The sequence below is a fragment of the Apostichopus japonicus genome, chromosome 17, assembly GCF_037975245.1.
Source record: "Apostichopus japonicus isolate 1M-3 chromosome 17, ASM3797524v1, whole genome shotgun sequence".
Lineage (NCBI taxonomy): Eukaryota > Metazoa > Echinodermata > Holothuroidea > Aspidochirotida > Stichopodidae > Apostichopus > Apostichopus japonicus.
The window spans coordinates 33,040,700-33,057,713 of NC_092577.1; the positions used below are offsets into that span (position 1 = coordinate 33,040,700).

Below are 17,014 nucleotides of genomic sequence, written 5' to 3' on the forward strand. Positions count from 1 at the left end.
AACCTTTTCCTTCTCTCTCCATTTTGAGTCTTTGAAACTTTTCTCTTCTCCTCACAACAGATATCCCAGGCTAAGGGACTTGACGGATCAACTGTTTCCACCGATAGACCGAAGAGACAGAGTGACCCTGGTCGAGCCCGGTCAGTACAGTAACTTTACCTACTGGCGACAGCCACTGCCAGAAATTAACGTGGACGCCATCGTTAAAAAGTAGGGAAGAAGAATTCTTTTTGAAGAGACGAGCAATGTCGGAAGTGAGTCCGATCGCGACATACCGGCACAGGATTTGAAAAAAAAATCATTTTTAACACATCTTGCCATACTATGGATGAAAAATTATGATGATAAAAATAATAAGAAATGGCGAGAAGGAGGAGGCGGCGTACGGGAGATGGAATAAAAGTGTGGGAAACTTTGCGGAATTGTGGATTGTCGTTTCGTTACGGTGAGTGCTTTCAGAGGAGGATTTTACTGCAGTACTGGAGAGTTTGCGGCAGCTGCTAAACTTATGAGGACGAAATGAAGAAAGTGCGACGAGATTACTTAAGAGCCAAGGACATGTACTATCAATGTGGAGTGAGTCGAGTCCGAGATTTAAAAGAGTTGTATTCGTCTGTTATGTAATTGTCTGGTAATATAAATCCCTAGAGAATGCTGTTCAGAATGTTTCTGCATTAAAAATGATATATATATATATATATACATAATATTCCATTATGCAATGATTTGTTATTTCTGTGTTCAACAAACGGTATGTCCAATTCATGTGTGCTGAAAGTCTTTTACCGCTGCAAAAATGTTTTAAAGACAATTATAATACATCACAAAGTAGTAACCAGTGACGATTCACCAAAAAGTTTGCCAAACATGCATATGCATTATTCCTGTATGATCATGCATATGCATTATTCCTGTATGATTACAATATTACTGCTATTGGTTTTTGTTGTATATTGTTTTATATTTTCACTTCTGTTTTGCATATGACCCGATAAGATCAGATAGAATGGCAGAGATAAGTTTGGGGGAGTAGAAGCATATTTAAATAATACATTACTTAAGAGCAGCCTGTTATATATCGATGGGCAAATTATTTCCGTTAAATACAGATTTGTGACAGTTCTGTTATGAAGAGGTCATGCATATGCATAGGTAGCTTCCATTCTTGTTGGCATTTATCTAATGAATATTCATATTCATATCAATTCAGTATAGGCACCTATCCTTATGAATATTCATAAAAAAGTTCATCCATAGCTTCCATCCTTTCAGCTAGTGAAGTACAATGGCTGGCAACTTTAATGTAGGTTACATTCATGTCCATTTTGCCGGTGTCGGTGAAATTCAGTATCCGTTGGTGATTCTCTCTAGCAAATAAAATCTTAAGCAGTTTTTGCACAGTTTTGACACTTCTGACCAGTAAAATATCAATTTGTGGTCTTTCCTTCATGAATAATCATATGGAATCATTCATAGGTATTAGGTAACTAGGTTCCACAATGCTGCTTCCACTCTATACTCTTCTCCCATACCTTGCTTCCAAGCACCTCGAATTGACATTATGAAAAATTCCAAACATTCATTTGATAGAAATAGATAGATATTTCATACTGTCATTATGAGTGCTTTGAAGCATGGTAGTACAATATAGAGGTAATGTGTCTCAACTATGGTGTCTTATTGCAGCTGAAAATTGGGGAGTGACTTGCCAGTATGAATATTCAAATATTAAATTTAATATTCATTTGAAAGAGTCACACATTTTGTAATTATTCACTTTTATCTCAAGTGTAACTTGTTGCTGAGCCTTTCGCAGGCCCTGTTTGCTGATTGTTGTGATTGTTTATGCCATATGCTGCACATTGGTTCTGATTGGCTAGTTGCTTATTTACTATATTCACATGTAAAATTTGATTGGCCAGTTGCTTACTTAACGACATGAATATTTAAATCCGATACTTGCCTTGTTTAACAACGTGGAACCTGCTTGGCCTAGCTGTTTATTTATACAAATATATCCTTGCAGTAGGAAACCTTTGCCATTCCAGCACAACTTAAAGTTTCATTATGAAATCCATCATCCATGCTTTCCTTTCAGAGTGTAGATCAACTAAACTCCATGCCAAAATATTCATCAATATTCTTTCATTATTAGTGGAAAAAAGAAATCGTATTCTTTCATGTAAGATACTATTGAGCACTGACGATGATAACACAGTCTCGATGCAAGAGGACTGGGTTTGAGAGCAGATTGCTTGTTCCGTTGTTTGGTTTTTTCGTGCCCAGCTTTTTTCCTGGGAGACTTTTCTTGAAACTACCAAGTGTCAAAATAGATATGTTTCATGTGTGTAATGGGAGGGGGTAGAGGCGGAGGGGTGGGGGGTGGAGTTAGGAAGAAATAATTGAGCGGACCAAATCGGGTGAAAATTTATTTGTCTGTACGAAATGACAATGTTTAACTTGAAAGGACATTGAGTAGTTTTCCAACAAGACATTGTTGGTTTTACTTAAATTAATACATATGAAATATTTTCAAGCAGCTGAGTAACTTATGTGTAAAAGACAGTGGGTAAAGGACATGAACACTGTAGGACGGGGATTGAATGAGGTCCGAATAGAAAGTCTTTTCAATAAATGAGGACATTTGTCTTCTTTTCACTCGAATATCAAAGAAAAAAGAAAAGCGAAATGTTTTTTTTTGCGTGTATAAAAAAATAATAAATGAGTCTTACATATATACACAATGTCATGAAGAAATGGGAAAAAAATTGGTTTGGTATGGGTAATGGAAGAAAATTACCCCAAACTGATGCAGGAATGTAACTCACTGTCTGAATGACAGACAGCGGGGGGGTGGGGGAGGGGTGAAGTGGGTGAGTACTACTGTGCAATATATAGTAACAATGTTATATATACTCAATGAGGGTATAAGAAGGTGCTGTCAGGTATTATTTGTTAGATACTAAGTTTACATCATTGCTGGGAAACTTGACAAGCTGGGAATTGTTACCCGATATCTACAGACGGACCCCCCATATTGGGCAAAACAGAAATGCACAGATTTGTAGACAGAAAAGATTGTCAACTGATTCCTTTATTTGATTTTGAATCGAAAGGTCAACTGTGAAAGATATGTAACTGTGTCAGGTTATGACATTGAAATTTTGAAGAAAAAAAAATTGGTGCTTGAAAGGTGATTGACGGAGGGGGAGGGGGGGTATATGGGATTTATGGGTGTATGGGTAGAGTGAACGGGTAGAGGTGAAAAGGGGAATTCCAAATATCAGAAAAGGACAAGAATTAGGTCAAGGACATCATTACTAGTTAGTAATAGTAACTTGCAATTTTGGAATTCTTACACAGTAATGTTTTACTGGAGTTTATGGGGAAAAGACTATCAGATAAAAAAGAGATATGGATAGTTATAAACATTTGTTTTTAAACTGGAAACAGGGTGAAAAATACTCATTGCCTGAACATTTTATTTGATGCTCAGGGGTGGGGGGCATTAAGTCTAAAAAAGAGTAAAAAAAATATGGGTACAGTTTTTGAGAGCTGTGTGAATTGCATAAAGTGATTTTTCGACAAGTGTTTGGAAATGTCCACTGTCTGAGAAAATCATTTTAAGTTTGCTTTCGTTACCTTTCATGTTTAGCTGAGAAGTTTTAAAGTTTCCATATATACCACCAAAAGATGTGTTTCATTTTTACCAAATCAAAAAATAGAGAGAGAGAAATATATGTACATATATTATTTTAACAGTTTGTAAATGACATCCTTTGGAGATAATAAAGGTAGAAGTATATGGTTATGTTTCAAACCTGATGTAAAGGATTATTTTTTTCTTTCGCTGCATTTATACCAAGAAATTGGTGAAATGTTACTTTTTAGAGTTTTAAGACAGAAAAAAAAGTTTTTTTTTTACACTTGCAGTAAAATCTCCTAGTGGAGGGGGTGGGGGGAGGGGTGCAGGAGAGGTTGGTCCTAAGTAACAGTAAGGAAACATATTTATGAGTATGTCCTGCACAGTCAAAAACCAAATTCCCTCACTTAAGGCAATTTTATATTTTTTTTAAAAAACAACTCCACGTTAATTATCCCGTCGGATGGATCTTGTTTTATAAGTTTATTTTTAATTCATTTTCTTTGTTATGTTTGTCAGCCTATTATAAAAAAGAAAAAGATGACAGCATTGTTATTAAAATCAAAAAGAATAAATTATATACATAGTGTGAAGCATTATATGTAGACGATACAAATGAAAAAATATATAATATCCTGAACCATATTGCATCATCTCTCTTTCAATCTCTGGGGAGGTGCATGGCTGGGGGCGGGGGGGGGGGTTGCAGCGGTATTTTTTCGAGAGGCGGGCAGGTCTAACCCAATTAGGCTTCGCGCATACGCTTGTCACCATCTTTCCCTACCCTTGTGAACTCATCCCCCACTCCAAAAAAGCTTCTAATTAGCACTGCGCAACGTTTATTCATGCACGCAATGTTACTTTAGGTTTTCGTTTGCTGAGCTCTGAAAAGAATAAAACTCGAATAACGGTTCAAAGATTGCAAGGTAACTTGATACCAGATAGGGACATTGCCGGGGGTTGGGAGGGGGAAATGGGAGTGATCGCTCCCCTCCCCCCTCCCTTGGAGGACCCCGAAAATAAAAGCAGGAAATATCATTAAAGTCCTCTTTTCAGGTTGAAGGAAGCAGTGACCCTTCTCAATCTTTCCCCTGAAAGTTCATCTGCTACGTAATACAATACTTTTATTATTGTTTATTTCCTGCAACGTGGGAGGAATTTGGGGAAAAATTTTATTTGTACATCATGATATTCCGTTGGGTGTAATAATGCTCCCTTTGAAGATTCCCCCTCCCCTTCCCCTTCAAATTTCTGGCTTCGTCCCTGGTTCCAGATCTGCACATGGCGTTATTGACTGCTATTGCATTAATGGAAAACAACTCCATATCAAACATAACCCTCTCCTGTTTGATAGTTACGTAGAATGGTACGTAACCAAAGGAAGATAGTTTCTGGCTGGTTATGCGCAAACAAGGCAATACAATTGTAAAATATAGGGAGACGAATAGATAGCTCAAGAATTCAGCAAGTCTTACAAGGCTTGTCATTGGACAGTAAAAAAGACGGTCCTAAAGTTTGCCCAATCACCTTGATGTTTACATCAATGGAAATGAAATGTTATCATCTTCTGTTATTCGAGCGGTTGGAATATTGATTTTGGTTTCCAGAAAGGGCAAACTGTGGTGTCGCTCTTACCGACCTTGCAAATTCGTACAACACGGCAGCATACAGAAAAGTACTCAAAGCCGAAGCCACAGTGAATCAGGTCACACATCTGGAGTCTATACATGGCTAAGTTCTTCAACACCGCCCTCATTTTTTCGGGGAATATTTAACCGTAGCGGTGACTCTGTTAAAGGGACGCAATCTTGCTTTCGAATGGACATACCCTCAAATGGTGACACGAATTATAATACACTGTGTAATAATTGTATAAGCGAGTTGAGCGGTAAACTTGTCAGAATGCAATCTCTCTAGATGCAAACCAGACGGTTTTAAACAGTCTTCTCCACGATATGAAAGTAAATGGTAGTTGAGGAAATCAGTTTATCTACTATTTTACATCGAGGTAAAAGTTCAATCGAATGGATAGATAATGTGCTATGGCGAAAGAATGGATAGTCGTAACAATGCAGCGTACTGCAATGCACCTTTCGCATACTGTCTGTAGTTGCGAGAACGCTGCACAGAAAGGACCGTTTATTACCCCGCCCCCCCCCCCCCCGCCCCTGAACTCGGGTCAAATTAAGAGAGTTATGAGTGTTTGTATAACCATTTGAATACTTGCAATGAGGTCATTGTAAATGCTTTCATCCAAAGACAATAATGTGTCCCACAAATTAAAATGCAGGCCTAAATATTTTCTTAATTTCAGTTGCAAACGATGTACTTCATATCTAGATTCATCGTTCATTGCGTGATTGTGCTAGAATCGAAGAATGAGATGAAGTTGCAAGGCGGACTCAATTAATTACGAATCCATATGTTGCTAGTACTGATACTATATTTATATATATATATATATATATATATATATATATATATATATATATATATATATATATATATATATATATATATATATATATATATATATATTTATATATTTATATATATATATGTATAAATATATATATATATATATATATAGAGTAGAGTAGGTTGGCGTCTATCTTGGCGCAGAGTGCTCTATGTCCATTGGACAGAGCGGAATATATGTTGATACTAGATGAGACTAGTGGAACACTAGTAGTTGTAACTCGGAGTTTCACGCTTTGTAGCGATCTTCAGACAACAAGAGTTGTCTGAAGATCGCTACAAAGCGTGAAACTCCGAGTTACAACTACTAGTGTTCCACTAGTCTCATCTAGTATCAACATATATATATATATATATATATATATACTGGTACTCACACTGAGGAGTCCTACTTGTATTCGTACATGCTACTCTTGTACTCAGCATGTACTGAATATCATATTTTACCGATATTTCAATTCAAACGATCAAGCGTACTGACCACAAGATTGTATACCTGGGACATCTTCAACGCAAAATGCAATTTTAATGATATATAGTCCAATATTATTTGTGGTTTAACACGTGATTGGTTTTATAGCCATCAGTAACCGCACCCCAGTATTACTAACGTTTCCAGTTTAGAAGATACGGTACTTTAGAGTTATGGTTCAACTCGTATAAAGCTATTCAGTTGGGACCACTTAACTATCCCAAACGTACACAAGAATCAAAACCCATTATCGAATGGTTCATCAAAACTTCACGCATAAACCGGAGCATGATTCCTCTCGGAATAGCATGATTGTTCTAAATCTCACAGGAATCATAAATTCTATGGAACGCCAAAGGAGCACAACAATATACAATAGAATTCGATACGGCAGCCTCTAGTATGTATTAGTCAAATTAGAGTCACGTCGTACTTAAAGGGAGTGAAGATTCGCGCATAAATTAACGTCTGATGCCGGTAATCTGACCTAGTTTCGAATGAGGTGTAAAAAAGCGTTAGACAACACCATCGATCCCAGAAAATAAACACACAGCTTGCTACCGTCGGTAAATAGACATTAGTGTACAGTCAATACATGCAGCTACGGTCAATACCCACAGCACAGTGTACATAGCAGCGATGGACATCTCAGGGCCAGCTAAAGATAACAAGGTATCACGTTTCATTACCGTCTGCATTTTGTAGCGACAAGAAGAAAACTTCACTTGCAAGCAACAGAAAGTTAACCTTTTTTGAGGGCGGCACGCGGTTTGGGGCGAGTCTTCAATGCCTTTAAAGGGGCGTCCAAAGTGCAGAAACGAGAGAAGAAATCACGGGTTTTACCATTAAAATACACATACCCACATGGACTGTTCCAATAAATAGTTTCATTATTTTTAATTCATATAGTACGGTGTACGTAGGATTAGTAACACGTTCATTTAGATACAATTTTTATAATAATGTTACGCTGGAACTTACATTACCATTTCAAATCAAAAACAGAATTTCACCCCACCCCCATCACCAGTGCCTGCCCCACTTATAAGTTCTTCTATATACAAGGTTTGTCCTGCAAGCTATTTCCTTCCGTAAACAATTGGCAATGTTATTTCTTGACTATCTTCATCAAAGCTGTCTTTAATGTTACACTCTCCCCTCACCAATGTGATAATAATAATTTCGCAGCTCTCCTATACTTAGCCCTCTCTATTCTGTCTTCACGTCTCTTAGCTCACCCCCCCCCCCCCCCATAACTGAGCAACCTTGACAAAGTGTTGTGTATCGGCATATTTGTACGCAATGAACTCATTAGTCTCTTTAAACTCAATTTCATGAGTCACAACTGGCGCAGTTCATGAGGTCACGTAGTGAAATGATAAGGATAAAGTGTTCAAGGCCATTTGAGACAAACAACTCACCACCCAGTATTGCTCATCTCCAGGTAAATAAACTTTCATGTAATGTTCAGAGGTACCTTATAGTCAAAATGGAAGTTCGTGAATATTTCAAACTTTCGATTTTCACCATGTGTATGTAAAAAAAAAAAATACAGGAAAAAAGAAGAAGTTTTTCTTCGCACCGCAATGACCCCATTCCATCCCACGTTCCCTCTAGAACACAAATGTGACCACGTGACCATGACGTCATGTTGGCCCGTGAGTAGTCAACTGGTATCAGTGTATGCAATCTGATGTGTGGTTTGAAATGTGTCCTTGCTCATTCCCGCACCCCTCCCCTACCCCCCCTCCCACCCGACTTTCATTTTAACACAAGAGATGCATCAATCCTACCCACAATGTTTCGATTGTTCGAATATGGGATCTTGGGGAGGGGGGGGGGGGAGTTGATACTTAGCATCTGTTCTTAATTTCTCATGCAAAAAAAACATAAAACATTTCAACATGACAAGGAAAAACTTTATATCTATGGAACGAACATCTGTATTATTAGTATATATATATATATATCTATTGTTGACATATCTAAACAATCACTTGAGAAAATTGAAGTTTCCTATTATATCAATGGAACAGTTACGCTTCCTGAGAGAACGGAGAATTTCTTAGAATATGTACCCATTCACGATAACTATCAATGTAATTGTTAATTCAGTTTATACAACCGGTACGAAATTGATAAAACATCCTCTGTTTAAAACAAATTGAAAAACATTTAACATCAAAACGGAAGTAACCAAAAACTAACAAAATAACTTGCTAAGGAAGTTTGGTGAAGTAGTTTTCGGGTGACCACAGAATGAACTCTTGAGGTACAATACTTATCACAATGTCAGAAAGAAATAGCTGAATGAGAAAGAGAAAAACAAATTCCTTTGCCAAAATATGATTCATTTAATGAGTCCCTTGATATCTATACTTAAAATTCGCAAACAGTTCGTAGGGTCAAAGAAGACCATAGGAGCCAATCTCACTTTTACTGCTTAGAGTCTAGAACCATTTGTTTTTCTGCTTAAACCACTGGTCCACAGAGGCCTGCTGCACGCCGGTAAAGGGGAGGGGAGACGTGTCCCCTACCCTCCCTTTCCCCTCCCGTTCCCCTCCCTAGTTTTTGTGAAAAACACCCCACAAAATGTGCTCTTTTGATGATGTGATAAGTAAAAAAAGTGCACCATTTTCAACTTTTGTACTTATGATGACCCTTTGTTGGAAAATATTTAAAATACTGGAATTGTTGATACTGAATGCACAAATGATCTATTTGGTTGGAAAATTGTGAGGTAACTTTGTGGTTTGCCCCCTTCTTCCCTTCATGTCATAGTCACATTTAACCCCGCCCCCCTATCCTCCCATCCCCTCCAGTTTTAACCCTCTTCCGTCCCTGCTGGTTCATTACCGGTAACAAGGGTTCCGTATGATGAATTTTCACAGTTCGTCTGGAAATGATGCGATTAGCTGGTAGGCTAGTTATTGTCAGTATCGCCATATAAGCATGATACCAATAACGCTATCATAAATTTTTAATGTGATCATGAATAGAAGAACAAGTTCAGAATTGAATTTACTTTGTTATTATTCAAGAATATAATTTTTGCTCACACGGTGGTTGGTAAAATTTGCATCCAGATTTTGATAGCTGAAATTGTCACACTGTGTATCAGGCAAAAGTAAGCTAAGAGCAAGCAGATGTGACGTAATAGATACGCATGCGCAAAGAGGTAGCTTGTAAGTTATAATTATTGCAAGATACCGGTAAGTCGGTAACAGACAAAGGAATTGGAACTGTTTCGACCACACCCTGTCGGTTATATGCATACACTGGAATCTTCTATTGTGCACTGGTCCGGGATTAAACCACATTCACACCAGCTCATATGCTCCTTAATACCTACCCTCCCACTCCCAACCATCCCCACCCCATACCATTCCCATCCAATACCCCCCCCCCCATCCCATACTATCTCATTCGATCTGGTCGACTTAAAATTCTTTTCAGAAATTCTTTACATGTTTGATGTTATTATTCAACTCGTTATCAACGTTTAACAAGTCCTGAATGAAATCATTGAGAAATTGTTACAAAATAAAATATGGAAACCATCTGTGAAGGCAAAACCGGAATAACAAGAAGTGACATAAGTTCAACAAAATATTTCTAGAAATCATTGACTTACACACCAGAGATGAGTACCCAGAATAAGAAGTTTATCTATGTGACCCGATTACAATCAGAGTAGGTCAAGGATGTATAAAGCCATAGATGCTTGCACTTTTAGTCAACCCCTTATAAATACGGCATATTAAGATTTTTAAGTCTCTCTCGTCTATAGGACAGTTAAGTGGATTTTCATACGGACCTAGATATATCTCGCTGGTCTAGCTTTAGCTACGTACCCCATTCGTAACCATTTTTTTGGCCTTTGTTGGCGTTACATTCTAATCGACTGTATGGCGTTCAAATGCCAGCTATTTCGTCCCCGGATTCTCGTTGGGTAAGAAGGAGATGAGGTGGAGGTTGGGGTAAGTGGTGGGGGTGAGGGAGAGGGGGCGGGTATGGGGAAGTGTTCTAAGCAAGGTTCTGAAAGTTGGAAGTCCGTGATAGGTCACTCTAGGGAGCCAGCAAATTACCATGTAGAGTCAGGGGAAAGGGTGAACAACTGTGCTCTTTTAAACATATGCACAAGGTAAGTTCCTTTCCAGTTTGTGTTTGGATCTGATGAACTTGAAACACAGCCTTTGTTATTATATTTATATTGTTACAACAAAGGTTTAATTCTCGATGAATCAGTTTGAACCTCCTCCCCCCTACAAGCACACACACACAAACACTTACGACATTAGCTTGTAGAGCCTAATTTACGTACTTGAATTGGGGCGAACGTCTCTTTGGTCATCATGTCAATGGCGAAACGTAACCAGCTGATACTTTCACGTCTGGTATGGTGTCAAACCTTTTTGTAGTGAGTAGTCCTTCGCACTTCCCCTTTAATGTCAATTTGATTCTTACTTTATCGTCTCCCTTTTCTTCTTCATATATTTCTTTGGTGATGAGTTATGCGCAGACAATGCTATGAATAGTATACCCACAACAATCCTTTTCAGCTATTTAATAAACCCGACGGGATAATTCAATCACTATGATTTATGGGAAATTAAATAGTTCTATTCTGACGTTGATGTGTTTGTATACGAAATTGCTCAATCATATCTCCTTTCGTTCCCGTGTCTGTAAATATTAAAGTGATGTACCCGGAAAAGCACTACGAAGACGCATATGGTTTTTTCGTAAACGTGACGGAAAGGTGTCCAACCCTCCCTCTTTCTCTCTCTCTCTCCATCTCTCTCTCCACCTTCCTCTCTCTTCTCTCTCTTAAAGGGAAGCTGCTATTCTGAAGAGCACATCCATTTGTGCTTTTGTTGATTTTGGCGCTATATAAATGTTTTCTGATTGATTGATTGATCCATTTCTTACTTTATCGTTGTGATATTAGAGCCTGTTTCAATCTATCGGGGTATATAGTACACGAGTATTGTATCAGCAATGAAATAGCAAGGAACTAAGACATAATAAAACACCGCGGTTTATTTGAAAGTATCTTTTAATCGTTTCTCCAATCCCTGTCCATCTGACTTTCGAGAGCCCAATTATGTCCTAGTGGTAGCGCTGTAGTTCATGGGTCAGTTCGTGAATCTTTCCGCAGGCATACAGGGTACGGACATTCCAGGTGCCTATTGTGGCACCACTTGTTGGTAGTTTTAGAGTGTTTTTCACTTCAGTAGTCCACTTACCACGTCCATCCTGAAGTGAGTCAGTGGAACGCGCGGTCGTTGTTAATCCGGGCCTCGACCGATCCGGCATGGTATAATGTTAAGCTTTTCCGTCATGTCTTTACAGTGGGCTTGTATACAACATGGTGGCGCCCGTCTCCTCTCCAAGCTGTTGACTGACAACCGAGGTCCATGGAAAAGAATGGATCGCCCTCAGTCACGTTCGCTCGGTTGTTGAGTCAGATTTGAAACCCAAACGCCCTAGCCGTTGGCCGGCAGCAGCTCGTCCGCCCTGTGATGTAGCAAAAACATCACCCCCTCACATGGTTTAGCCCGCCTGCTGAGGCGGTGTTCCCGGGTATGGCGCTAGGAGCCACACGTGAGAGGAATCGGGAGATGGGTGAGAACCAGAGGCCTGTCCATCCCACTGACCAGTGGAATGCAGCAGCCAGAAACCAGAGGTGCTATCTCTATCCAGATCCCCCTATACCCCTGGCCAAGGATGGCACCTCTGCAAAAGAAATCCAGATTCGGATTGCCTCAGCTATACAGCAGCAATGACCAGGCTAAATGTGATCTGGAAGAGTAACATCAACTTCTCCACCAAATTCAGGCTCTACAAGTCACTGGTCGGGTCTACGGTTGCGAGGCATGGACACTTCTGGCTGAAAGCGAGAGGCGAATCCAGGCTTTCGAGACCAATTGCCTCAGAAAACTGCTCCGCATCTTATAATACACCGACCGTAAGACCAACGACTATGTTCGGGAAACGGTCGGAGACCTGGTGGGCCCATATGAACCACTCCTGTCAACAGTCAAACGCCGGAAATTGGCGTGGTTTGGCCACGTCACAAGGCATGACAGCATCTCCAAGGAAATACTCCATGGCACTGTAGAGGGCGGTCGCAGACGAGGACGTCAGAGAAGAAACTGGTCCGACAACGTGAAGGACTGGACCGGCTTGGACATGCAAGACCTGCTCGCCACTGCTGCTAACAGATCTGAATGGAGGACGATGTCAGCTTCAACCGCCATGTCTCACCGACGACTTCAAACTTCGCTCGTCTACAAAGTGTCTTCTTGCCACCAGCCATACCCCAAACACAAAGTTTTATGGAGAAAGAGCCTTCATCTCTGCTGCACCTCATCTCTGGAACAATCTACCATCTTCAATTCGCAATGCACCATCGGTTGACTGTTTTAAGCGTCTCTTAAAAACACATTTATTCCAAAATTTACAGTGATTTGTCTTGCATATTTGTGTACTTGTTTTAAGCGCATTGAGGCCTTTGCATAAAGCGCTATATAAATATTTGCTTATTATTATTATTATTATGGGACTGAATTGATTGATTGAATTGAAAACAAAGTCCCGAGATTTAGCGAAAAACTTTAAAGATCAACTAAACTAACTTGACTTATCGGCTAAATGTAAAAAAAAATATCAAACGATATTAGAAAATTGTAGATACATTTACCGACGTCTAAAAAACAAAGTGGACGTCAGAGGAGAAACTGGTCCGACAACGTGAAGGACTGGACCGACTTGGACATGCCAGACCTGCATGGAGGACGATGTCAGCTGCAACCGCCATGTCTCCCCGAAGACTTCACAGTCATGGGACTGAGTGAGTGAGTGAGTGAGTGATCTTTCAATCGTCTCTCCATAGCGTAAAGACCTTACTACTTATTGCTTCATGATTGCATATTGTCACCAATATAGCCCTTACATATAGGTAAAGTATACATTTAAACGAAATAAGCTAACATATTCATGACCTTTCTTCTATTTGGATGAAAAATATGGTTTGGTACTGTATGATATGTTGTGGTACGGTACGGTATGGTACCGTACGTTACGGAATGATATTTTACGGTACCGTGCAAAGCGGTATAGTATGGTACGGTGCGGTACAGTATAATATCGTACAGTATGGTCTGGTATGGCACGGTTTAATACGGTATGTTATGATACGGTTTGGTATGGTAACGTTTGGTACTGTCTGATAACGTATGTTATGATATGATACGGCATTATATGGTATGGCGTGGTACGGTATGATATGGTATGGTGCGGTATGGTACGGTATGGTATTTTATGGTACGGTATGGTATGGTATATGGTACGGTACAGTATGATATGGTATGGTATATTATGTGATGTTATGTTATGGTTGTGTATGGTGTGGTACGGTATGGTACGGTATGGTATGGTATATGGTACCGTACAGTATGGTATGGTATGGTATGTTATGATATGGTATGATATGGTATGGTATGGTATGGTATGGTATGGTATGGTATGGTATGGTATGGTATGTTATGGTATGGTATGGTATGGTATGGTATGGTATGGTATGGTATGGTATGGTATGGTATGGTATGGTATGGTACGGTACGGTACGGTACGGTACTGTGCATGGTACGGCGTGATGCGCGGTATATGTTATGGTACAGTAGGATATACAATGGTTTGTAGTATGTTATAGGCATATATACATAATGAATGTTAGCACTTTACAATGTTAACATTATGATACTTACATGTTGAGTTACAGCTACCAACTGTTTACACTTTCAACAAAATAAACTCTAGGCAGGACTATTATAATGTCAGTGGATTCCACATGCATACAGTAATGCGTTATATGTTACATGCTACCGCTTTAACTTTATACTACTCTGTCTAAAGAAAGCAACCAAAATAAACCCACCAGTCTAGATCTCCCTGCGGAGATACGAGGCAGGGACTCCCCGTAGCTAACGATATGATCTACAGCTCTAAACTGACAACTGAACTTATATGAATTCAACATATTTATCACGCAGATGGCTATATTTACTTTGCCACTCATTTTATATGCCATTGGGAGCATAGAAAGGGAACGAGAAAATATTCCAAATTTGTAGTATTTGTTTTCACACATCTGGACAATTTCTGGACCGAATAAAGAAAAGCGTTGTATAAATATCACCTTTTTTTGATGGCATCATATTCCGAGTTATGTAGGCTAATTCTCCACCCTGTATAAAACCACAAATTATGTATTTTATCGTTTGCGATTGACAGCAACATTATGCTTATAGTCAAGAATGGTGTATATTAACACACGGCACCCAAAAACAAAGAAACTCATTCATTCAACAATTATTGAATTTTGTTCTTGAATTGATATATATATATTACTATAGGTATTCCATATTCATAAATTTGTCTATTAAATTTGTCTCTTATGTGTTGGATATTTAGTTTTCATTAATATTATTATTTCATAATAGTGAATTTTAAATGTTCGTACTTATACAGAAGGTATCAACTAGGGCTAATATTTGCATTTTTTCAATAAAAGAAACACGATGGTTTATTACTTTATTCATAAAATAATATGAAACTTAGAGAGGTAGAGTAAAAGAAAACTTATGTGGTCCCTTGTGGCGCTATACGTATATCACAACACAAGTTAGACAAAATGGCAGCATCCTATACCAAGACGTTTAAACTTTGACATCTCCCAAATGGTGCAAGAAATTTCTTGGATGGTTCAAACAATTTTTCATCCCACCTCTCGTACATAACACAAAGAAAGAAAATTAGCTCAACTTCTGAGAGAGGTGTAGAAGTTGATCGTAGTGATTTAGGCGCGAATCCAGGGGTATGGGATGTACTCCCCTGCCCCCTTTCTTAAAACCACTCATCAAAAGCTGAATGTAGCTATTAGTACAACATTGTGTACAGACCCCTAATTATAGGTGTAACTTATAATGCAGAATGCACCATCGTTTCTCTTGCTGTGGGGAGATCCCGGCCTACACGGCAGTCGGCTTCAACGGCCAAAGGATCACCCCCTTCGTTTTCAAACTCATGGATCCACCACCCCCTATGATGCGCCCGTGTTGTTTTTTTTCCTTCTAAGTTTAGGGATATTTGGATACAATACAGTTGAACTTTATGCTACTTGGCTGTAATCTAATCCAAGCTTCCTTACCAAGTTTCTTCTTACATTTGTTTGCTTGGATAATGCTGTCACGACTAAAGATGGGAAATGCGTGACAAATATTTATTGAAATTTTGGCAAGTTTGTTACGTCACGAATTCAAGTTACCCCTGATAGAGGTGATAAGTAGTATATTAAGTAGTATATCAAAGCCCTCTCTAGCGTGACAACGAAATAAAACCAAATTCTACGAGAGTGCTTGTCTGATCGCTTCTCGGCCTTTTGGCTAAGATCATGTGTAGCAAGGGCGTAGGAACCGGGGGGGCTGGGGGGCGCCAGCCCCCCCAGTGAAAAATGTGGAGGGGCGGAAGTATCATTCCGCCCCCCGCTTCGCAAGTCAGAAAACCCCTTTTTCATTTCCAAATGAGAAAAAAAATCTCATTTGGAGCACCAAATTGCATCTAAGGCCAGGTGAAAATACAAAATTAAGTTTACAAAATGGAGTGGGTGTTGAAGTGTGCTATATTGCACCAAATTGCATCTGAGGCCACCTGGAAATGCAAAAATTTCCAAAGGGGAGGGGGACACCCCCTCCCCTTAGACCCCTCCCCCAGACCGTCCATCAGTCTTCAGCCCCCCCACTCAAAAGTACCTTCCTACGCCACTGATGTGTAGTATATGTTCCCCTTCGAGGGGAATCGTGATACACACCTGACGATGATCACACAGTCACAGGCTCGATGCAAGGGGACTGGGGATGAGAGCGGAAACCGTCGTGCAGTTGTTTGGTTTTTCGTGCCCAGGTTCTTTCCTGGGTGAATTTTCTTAAAAAGTATGTCTGAAAGGGGCTTTCGAGTTGATTTTGATCAATTTTACAATGTCCTTCGATACTAAAATCTCATGGTTAAAGTCATAAAGTTAATTTGTCACATTTCATTTGAAATGATGAAATAGACAAGTTGAAATTTTTTGAAAATTTTACAGTTTTCTTTCGGCAAGAACCCCGCCAAACCCCCCCCCCCCCCCTTCCGACCCCTGTACATTGTAATGATTTTGGGATTATTTACCATAGACTATTACAAAGGAAAGATTATCTAGGTCGTCGACTGAGTGTGAAGGCATTGCATCAGGAGGCATTACAAACAGCTGCTTGAAAGTAAATTATTTATTTGAATTTCTCGATCGATGATTGATTTGCCTTTGTGTATATAATGATTTGACAGAAAAAATGCATTTGTCACATTAATAACAATGACGA

General features: G+C 39.3%; 1 protein-coding gene across 5 annotated transcripts in view; it reads left to right on the forward strand.

Annotated features, from left to right (window-relative positions):
- The window catches only part of LOC139984220 (phosphatidate phosphatase LPIN3-like), a 31,505-nt gene extending 27,217 nt beyond the window's left edge, over positions 1–4,288 (forward strand). For all 5 annotated transcript variants that reach the window (XM_071998030.1, XM_071998033.1, XM_071998034.1 and 2 more), the window contains one exon: positions 61–4,288. In XM_071998030.1, the coding sequence (XP_071854131.1) occupies positions 61–214 (154 nt within the window). In that variant the 3' untranslated portion in view covers positions 215–4,288. The remainder of the gene's footprint in view (positions 1–60) is intronic.
- Positions 4,289–17,014: the final 12,726 nt, after the last annotated feature.